Source organism: Crocuta crocuta, unplaced genomic scaffold (genome assembly GCF_008692635.1).
Source record: "Crocuta crocuta isolate KB4526 unplaced genomic scaffold, BGI_CrCroc_1.0 scaffold95, whole genome shotgun sequence".
In the NCBI taxonomy this organism is placed as follows: Eukaryota; Metazoa; Chordata; class Mammalia; order Carnivora; family Hyaenidae; genus Crocuta; species Crocuta crocuta.
The window spans coordinates 5,874,944-5,884,450 of NW_027530971.1; the positions used below are offsets into that span (position 1 = coordinate 5,874,944).

The 9,507-nt window shown below is 34.6% G+C and overlaps 1 protein-coding gene across 1 annotated transcript in view; it reads right to left on the minus strand.

Moving 5' to 3' along the window:
• Positions 1-8,360, minus strand: part of SHOC1 (shortage in chiasmata 1) — an 80,328-nt gene extending 71,968 nt beyond the window's left edge. The window contains exons 1-3 of the mRNA XM_077769794.1: positions 8,294-8,360; positions 6,073-6,196; positions 1,877-1,964 (exon numbers count right to left, since the gene is read on the minus strand). Of these exons, the coding sequence (XP_077625920.1) occupies positions 1,877-1,964; positions 6,073-6,196; positions 8,294-8,338 (257 nt within the window). The 5' untranslated portion in view covers positions 8,339-8,360. The remainder of the gene's footprint in view (positions 1-1,876; positions 1,965-6,072; positions 6,197-8,293) is intronic.
• Positions 8,361-9,507: the final 1,147 nt, after the last annotated feature.

The following is a 9,507-nucleotide window of genomic DNA, read 5'->3' on the forward strand; positions in this document are numbered from 1 at the left end:
TCCTAGATGAAAGAAATGGTATTTGGGGGGCACCTGGGTGGCTCTGTCAGTTGAACATTCAACTCTTGATTTCAGCTTAGGTCATGATTCCAATTGCGGGATCAAACTCCATGTTGGGCTCTGCACTACTCATGGAGCCTGCTTGGGATCCCCCTCCCCTTGGTCTCTCTCTCTCTCTCTCTCTCTCTCGGTCTCTCTCTCTCTCAGTCTCTCTCAGTCTCTCTCTATTGCATGCACATGCGCACTCTCCTCCCCCCACCCCACCCTGCCCCTTTCCCCAGCTAGCACACTCTTTCTCTAAAAAAAAAAAAAAGATTCTCTGTATTTTGAGTCTGGACACATTTAAATTGGTTATTTGTTTCTTTCCAGCACAACCAAGTACAACTGAAATTACTAAAAACCTGAAAATGCGAATAACTATATCCTTCCTAGGTCTGATCAGCACTCTTTTTTTTTTTTAAGTTTATTTATTTTGAGAAAGAGAGAGAAAGAAAGCACACGCATGCACATACATGAGGAAGGGACAGAGAGAGGGAAAGAGAGAATCCCAAGCAGGCTTTGCACTGTCAGCAATAAGCCTGATGCAGAGCTCCATCTCATGGGACCTGAGCTGAAATCAGGAGTCAGATGCTGGCATGAGCACTGGGTGTTGTATGTAAGTGATGAATCACAGAAATCTACTCCCGAAGCCAAGACTACGCTGTACGCTAGCCAACTTAACAATAATTTTTTTTAAAAAGATGCTTAACCAACTGAGCCACCCAGGTGCTCCTGATCAGCACTCTTTGTACAAAGTGAAACAACACAGTAAATTATCTACCTTTGCACTGAAATCTCTAATTTATGTCTATATCAATAATGTAGACTGCATTATATGTTCTTCCTTATATTAAGTTCTGTGTTCCTACCTCTGTCATTATACTTCCCACATTGTGTATTTGTTTATAAATCTCTAGTCTCTTGTGTTGAGAGCAGAGACTGTGTCTTATTCATTTTTGCATCACACAGGATGATATATAATAAATATGTGATGAATGATGGAACTAATAATAAGTAATGTTTCAACAAAGCATGTTAGAAAATAGACTTAAATCTGCATTTATACTACAGTAAAAAAGACTTATTTTATTTCATTATTTTTTAAAGTTTATTAATTTATTTTGAGAGAAAGGGAGACAGGATGAGTGGGGTTGGGGCAGAGAGAAAGGGAAAGAGAGGATCCCAAGCAGGCTCTGTGCTAGTGCAGAGCCCAACACAGGGCTCAATCCCATGAACTGTGAGATCATGACCTGAGTCAAAGTCAAGAGTCAGACATTTAACCAACTGAGCCATGCAGGCGCCCCCCAAAAAACCAGTTTTAATATAAGGTGTTCTGTAGATATTTTCTATAAGAAGTATAACTTACTAATTAAAAGCATAATAACATATTTGCTTTATTTTCACATGTCTTTTGCAACACAAATGCATAGAGAACAGTTAATATGTGATAAATGAGGAAAAGATTAAAAAAGTGTATAAACTGGGGGTGACTGGGTGACTCAGTCAGTTAAGAAACTGACTCTTGATTTTGGCTCAAGTCATGATCTCATGGTTCATGAGTTCAAGCCCCATATTGGGCTCTGCACTGTCACAGTGCAGAACCTGCTTGGGATTCTCTCACTCTCTCTCTCTCTTTCTCTCTCCCTCTCAAGATAAAAAGGCAAAAAAAAATTTTCTTAAGAGGGTATAAATCCTCCTTTGTGGTTCAGATTGGGCTTTTTCTTCAGATAAAAGAATAAAATCTGAAGGGTACAAAGGAAAGGATCTTCTCTCTTCAAGTGTCTGGAGAACTTAATGTTTCTCTCCTAAAGGGAAAATTGAGATTAAGGACACATACTTCTCAAGGAAATCCTCCACAAAGAGACTTGCTTTCCATTGATCCAAGACTGAGAGATCTGTCATTCCCCACACTGAAACAGGTGAAGCTAGAAAGGAGAATGGTAAACATTAGCTTCTAGAATTTTCTTTTACACCTAATACAAGGAAGCTAGATATGAACCTTTTACATTATGATGTTATCTTTCTTTATTCACAAATGTAATTTTTCCCGAAATTATACCAGATTTCAGATATTTAAATAGTCATTCTCATTATTACAACTCACCCTCCTCCAAAAAAACCCCTCAACTATAGTCAGAACAGTATCACCTGCACACTCCATCCTCATCCTTATAATCGCTCTTTTGCTCAGACAGCCTTACCATCCTAGGTAGTCCTGTTCAACAGCTTGTATTATTCCTCATAAAGCTTTTATTATTAACTATTTTAGCTCACTCTGATATATTCTCCTTGAAAGGCCATATTATCAGTAGCATTCACTCTGGTACATAACCACAGCAGCCATATTTTAAAATTTTAGGTGTCTATCGCTTGTCTCTCAAATTAGGCCCTTGGTTCCCTAAAAGAAAGATCATGTCATATCCTAATGTCAGAAGAAGCAACTGAGTGAAGTTAAGAGTCAAAGGACCTACATTCTACCACCAATGTTACTTCTTTCTAATTGTTATTTTAGACAAATTACTTAATGTCTGAGTTTGCATGTCATTAAAAAAATATGAAAGTTTAGTGGTTAAGAGTACAGGTTCTGGAGGTACCTAGGTGGCTCAGCTGGTTAAGTGTCTGATTCTTGATTTCAGCTCAGGTCATGATCTCAAAGTTTGTGGGATCGAACCCCTGGCATTTGGCTCTGTGCTGACAGTGCACAGCTTGCTTGCGATTCTCTCTCTCCCTCTCTCTCTCTCTCTCTCTGTCCCTCCCCTGCTCTCTATCTCAAAATAAATAAACTTAAAAAGAAAAACATAGAATACAGGTTCTGGAATCATCCTGCCTAGATTTTAATACTTGTATTGTGCTACTTATTAATTGTAGATCTTGGGTAAATCCCTTAACTGCTTTGTATCTTAGTTTCCTCATCTACAAATTATGAATAATAATAATGGTATTTTCATTGTGTTGTTGTGAAGATTAAATGGGATGAAACATATAAATTGCTTAGAACAATGTCTGACATACCAATAATATCCAATAAATAAGTAATAATAACATACAATAAGGAATATCCATTAAATTTTGGCTGTTAATGTTATCAATGTTTTTAAAGAGGAAAAGAAGTAGGAATAAATGATGAACTAATTTTTTCCTTCTGTACTTTTAGAGAAGCAATTTAATGAAAACTGTCTTTCTTCTTATTTACAACCTGATTGAGATTCATTCCATTTTTATCCTCCCTCATGTCCTCACTTCCTTTCTTACACACTTTAGTCTCCATAGTCAGTCCCTTAACTACTCCTTTAAAAGACTCGATTCCCTTGCCTCTCTTTCCCTTGGGAAAACCCCCCACTCTCCACCTGGTGTACAGACACTAGAACAGCTGAAAATTGTTGGGAAAAAAAGTCATTCAGTCATGCTGAATTAACTCATTTCAGATGATACCCAAAAAAATTTTTTTTAATTTTTTTAAGTTTTCATCTATTTATTTTGAGGGAGAAAGAGAGATTGAGAGCATGCACAAGCAGGGGAGGGGCAGAGAGAAGGATGGACAAAACCCCAAGCAGGCCTCAGGCCATCAGTGCAGAGCCTGATGCAGGGCTTGTGATGTGAGATCATGACCTGGGGTGAGGTCAAGAGTCAGAGGCTTAACCAACTGTGCCACCCCACGACCATTAATTTCAAATAGGCATCCAACACTGACAGATGATAACAGTATGCCTTCCTAATCAAACTGGCTTTCTTATTCTTTAAGATAATTATGTAACATTTTTCATTTTTCAAATTTTTGATACTCATCCCCCTACCTATTCTCAATCTATGGCCATGACTCCACATAGAAAATTGATACAGAGAAGAACTACCTCATCTTCTACCACTTCATTGGACTAAGTACCTATAAACCTTGCCTTTCCTACCTATCATCATGGAAGAAATATTCTGGCTTCTATGTAATACCAACTCCTCCAACTGTGCTTTTGATACTATCCCCCTTTACTAAGTTACCCTTTTTCTTTCCTACATCATTATTTTCTCTTTTTACCAAGATCATTTCCACTAGCAAACAAACATTTTATAGTTCTTTCCTTATGACACATATTTTTTTTAATCACACATCTAGAAAAAAGGAAAAAAAGAGGAAAAAAAAGCCCTTTTTATTGGACTTCTCCTTCAGCTAGTACCTCAGTTTTCTATTTTACTTCATAGCAAAATTCCTCAAAAGACTTGCCTATATTCACCACCTCACATCCCACTTCTTATTCTTTGCTCAACATGCTCTAATCACACCTCCGTACCAAATATTCCAGTTAAACTACTCTAACTAAGGTCATCGAGGCCCACATTTAGTCAAACTAATGGCACTATCTTCATCTTACTTAATAGTTTAACAGGGATCAATACTTTTGACCACTTAATCCTTGAAACTTTTTTTTTTAGACTTCCACAATATCTGGTTTTTCTATCTTACTTGTCTAATCTGGTTCTGCCTTTTAACTGTGGGAATGTTCTAGGGCTCTGTCCTAGGCTCTCTGTTCTATATATACGCATGCTCTCAGTGACTTCATCCAGTTCCATAAGTTTATATATAATCTATATATGATTACTCCAATCTGAAACTCCAGCTGTGCTCAAGATTAATATAACCAATTGCCTTCTTGATGCCTTCACTTAGATGCCTAAATAGGCATTCTGACCCAGCCAAAGCAGAGCTATTAACTTCAGCCACATATTGGCTTCCCATGAGCCTTTCCTTATCTTAGGAAACAGCACTGCCCTCCACCCACTTGCTCAGGTCAAAAACCTAGAAGAAAGTCTTTATTGTTCTATTTTTTCTTTAATCCTCTCACTGTTGGCTGGACCTCTAAAATAGTTTCAGTTCAAACACTTCTCACACTTCCATTACTATAAGCCTAGTTCAAGCCACTATCATCTTTTATGCAGAGTGTAGATTTACTTAGCAGTCTAGATTCTGAACCAATATGACAGCTTTCTGACTGATTTTACCATCTCTACTCTTGCCTCCCAATCCTTACCCCATCCATATCCAAACAACCAGAATGATTTTTCTAAAGCATAAATCAGGTTATGCTATTCCTTTTTTAAAAACCATCCAATGATTTACCACATTAGGCATAATATAAACAAATAAACTCCATATTATGGCATACAACACCTTATTTCTTTCAAAAGCTGCCTACTTCTCAAATATTCCCTTTTCATTAACCTGTCACAACGGCCTAATATTTTAGTTCTTACACATATCAAGTTTATTCCTGAGTCACGAACTTTGCATTTGCTTGAAAGCCTTTTTATGGTTGTTGCCTTCTCATCATTCAGATCTCAACTCAAATGTCTGCTCCCTTCCCTAATAGGAAATAGTGCTCCCTACCAAATTTCATATCACATTACACTATCATGTCTGCTCTACACATTTATTAATACCAGACATTACTGTATATATTTAATGGGTTTTTTGCTGCTTCTTTCATCCCAGTCTGAAAACCCACTGAGGAAAGGAACTATTTCTGTCTTATTAGGAACTGTCCTTAGCACCAATATAACAGTGCCTGGTACATAATATGTGCTAAATAAATGTTGTTAACTGACTTGGCTCCTCTATGGAAAGCTACCTCTTCTTAAATCCATGGCATGATAAGAGCAAAAGATAACACTTTGTACATATACATTTAAAAATAGTTTTATATTCAGCATATCATTACATTTTAAAGTAGTCCTCCTACAGTTGAGCAAGATCCTGTTATATAATACAATAAATGTTTACAATGCTAGAATAATTTAAGATCTCATCATCTACATATTTTTTATTTATTCTATTCATATCTAGCATAAGCTTCCCAATTTCCTACTGTCACCTAAATTCTGTCATAAAAATGTTAATTTGTAACCTTCTTGGAGTTCTGATGTGAATAAATACAATGCATTTTTATTTTATAAGAAAAGCACTGGATTTTCTTAATAATTTACTGTGCTAAACTATGAAATAATTTTTAAAATAGATTTTTGAGAAATAAAAATAAAACATACCTCTCATCCATGGCCTCCTATATCTATTGTCAATAACTCCTCCATAATAATTTCCATCTTGATATAAACATGAAGGGATTCGAAGCAATAAAGCATTTCTGCAAAACTTCTTCCTAACTATACTCTTATGTAAGAAAGGTTATAAAATCTTTTAATATGTTTATCAGATTTAACTATCAACATTCAGAATATTAAAATTCTCTATTTTTTTAAATTTCTATTATTTTTATTTAAAAACAATACCTGCTCATTACAAAATATCAGAAACACATAACTGAGAAAATCAAGGTCCCCATTTGGTGTATTTTCCACAAAATTCTTTTAGGTTAGGCTAAACTTCGTGTGTGTGTGTGTGTGTGTGTGTGTGTGTGTGTGAGTGTGTATGTGTGTTTGACAAAAATGAGACCACATAATTTATATAGTATGCTCTTAGCAATGTGCTTTTTTTCACTTAACAGTACAATATGGCTATCTTAATTTTATTTTCTATGTCTATGAATTATTAAACTTGTGATAACCAGCAAATATGTTTTCGTCTTTAAAAAATATCAATAAATAGAAAATATTTCTTCAACCCCATGGTCTATAGTGTACCTCTGAAAAATGCTCTGCTATTCTTCTCAGGTTATCTAAATCCTATTTATCTTTCAAGGCCCATCTTAAGCAATATCTCTTCTATGAAGCTTTTCCTCAGTGGCTCTCAACCTCTCACAGAATTCATTATTCTTTGAATTTGGACAAATGATAATTTCTTGCATCATTTCCCAAGAGTTTATGAATATTAAATAAGAGGTCTTGATTACCCAAAAATAAATGGTACAAAGGAAAGATGAATTAAAGTAATTTATATAAAATGAGGACAAAGGTTCATAGCAAAAAAAAAAGCTTGACTTATGCTTTGTCTAAAAACATGAAATAAAGTTATAAAAATTGTATTTTATATCTAAAGAAAATGTTATTTATAATTAGCTTATAATCATAACTGCTTTTCTGTCAGAATTTTCCTACAAGCTGTATTGTATAATGACGTGCATGATATTAGTCATTACTTCACCTCTGACCATAAAGAAGATATTTTAAAGAAATATTTAACCAAAATATTCCCAAGGCATCTCTGACTCCTTTAATATTCAAATCGTTCTCTTCCTCTTATCTGTAACTAATTTAATATTGCAAGGTCTTCATTTGACAGTAACTTTACCTATTATTTGAGTGGTACCTCAACACTGTTTTCATAAACTTTACAAAATCCTACAACTTTTTCAAGATTTGCCATTGATTAGTATCATATTTGTAGTACATCATGGAATGTGATCCACCAGGAAAAAACTAAGATACCATGAGCAAGGATAAAAGTTTGAGGATATTTGAATACAGACTAATTTTGAAGTGGCCAATATATTTATAAATATATTTGTTTAACAGTGACTTCTGATTCCCTACTACGTACATGTTACAGTAACATATTTACCCCCCTCAGTTATGAAAAAATAATAAAACTTAAAAATGTCCAAATATCTCTGAACAAATATTTTTTCCTATAAAATGTTAACAGTTTTAATTATATTGGCATAACTTTTTTCCTGGTAATGAGGTCAAAGTTATAAAGAAAATCAAAATTTTAACTTGTCAATTAAGATCATAAGAACAATGAATTGTTGTATGACGACTACTCCAATTAGTTTCTTAACAATGTGCTGGACTTGAATCTCAGCTTTGTACAAGCTATTTAACTTGTCTAGACATCAATTTCTTAACCTGTAAAATTCTAAATCCTGTGTAATCATGGCCTCTAGCTCTTTGAGTAGTTATCATGATCAATGACATACCCATCAAAACAGCAAAGTATCTGTCCCATAGTAAGTGGTCAACACATGCTGTTACTGTTATTTTCTCATAAAGATAACTAGGATTGCTTTCCCCCCACTCTTTTCAAGAAAGGTTGCTCAAGAAAGATCATAAAAAGAACCCAAACTGGCCAAGAGTTTCCATTTTCTTCTGCTGATAGCTTCAAATTTAGTTATACTGTCAATAACTTCTTTCCAAAAGGGTTATTTTAAAGGTATATTAAAAGGGGGAAGAAATTTTAAATATCAAAGTAATTAGACTAAGATTTAATCTAAGGACTACTACAAAATTATCATAATCATGTAATAAATGCAGATAACAATTTTAATATCATAATTCTCAGTAAGGAGTTAGTGATCCAATAACACTCTACCTCATATAAATAGTCTACTGCACAATATTTGAATGCTGAAAACATATCTTCCTTCTTTGAAAGTGGTGCAAATTTCAGTATCTGAAAACAAAAATATTAATATTAAATGTTGGTAAAATAGCAAAGCAAGGAGTAGAAAACCATTTTTAATCACAGAACTTTGTTTCATTCATTTACTTTATTTTATTTTTAATATTTATTTATTTTTGAGAGAGAGAGAGAGAAAGAGCACAAGCAATGGAGGGACAGAGAGAGAGGCAGATACAGAATCCAAAGCAGGCTCCAGGCTCCTAGCTGTCAGCACAAAGACCAATGCAGGGCTCGAAGCAACAAACTGTGAAATCATGACCTGAGCCAAAGTTGACCTGAGCCCAAGTCATGATCTGGGTATTGAACCACCCAGGTGCCCCTAATTCATTCATTTTAAAAAAGGTGCTGAATGATACAAAAGAAAATTAACTCTAAAAATAACATTTATTACTAAAATCTAAACCTAATATGAAAATAACATGGTGATATAAAATTGTTGATTTATTTTTCATATATGTTCATATTATTATTTATTTATTTATTTATTTTTCATATTATTATTTAATCCACACAACTTCTGGTTGGTGTATTGAAATATATATACTGTGATCATTTTGTTGCAAAAGAGGCAGGAATTCGCAAGACTGGTACAAGTGGTTTTTTCAAGAAAACCGTATTTCTTAAGTGGTGCTGAAATAGCATAACCACAGGCAAAACTTCACTGAAGTGGAAGAGTAGAATTTGGGAAATTCTGCTCTCTTACTCAAAAAATAAAAAGCCCATGGGGCACCTGGTTGACTTTAAGCATCCGACTATTGATTTCAGATCAAGTCATGATCTCATAGTTCATGAGACAGACAAGTGTGCTGACAGCACAGAGCCTGCTTGGGATTTTCTCCCTCTCTGCCCCTTCCTGCTGACATGTGCTGTGTACTCTCTCTCTCCTAAAATAAATAAACTTTAAAACAAATAAAAGTAAAAAATAAGAAGGCCAGGGGCACCTAGCTGGCTCAGTCAGCAGAGTATGCAACTCTTGATCTTGGGGTCATGAGTTCAAGCCCCATGCTGGGAATTGAGATTACTAAAAAAAAAATAAATAAATAAATAAAAACTTAAAAATAAATAAATAAAAAGACTGAAGTTAGAATTCCCTAATAGCTCATTTGGAATAAAGCCACTATGAC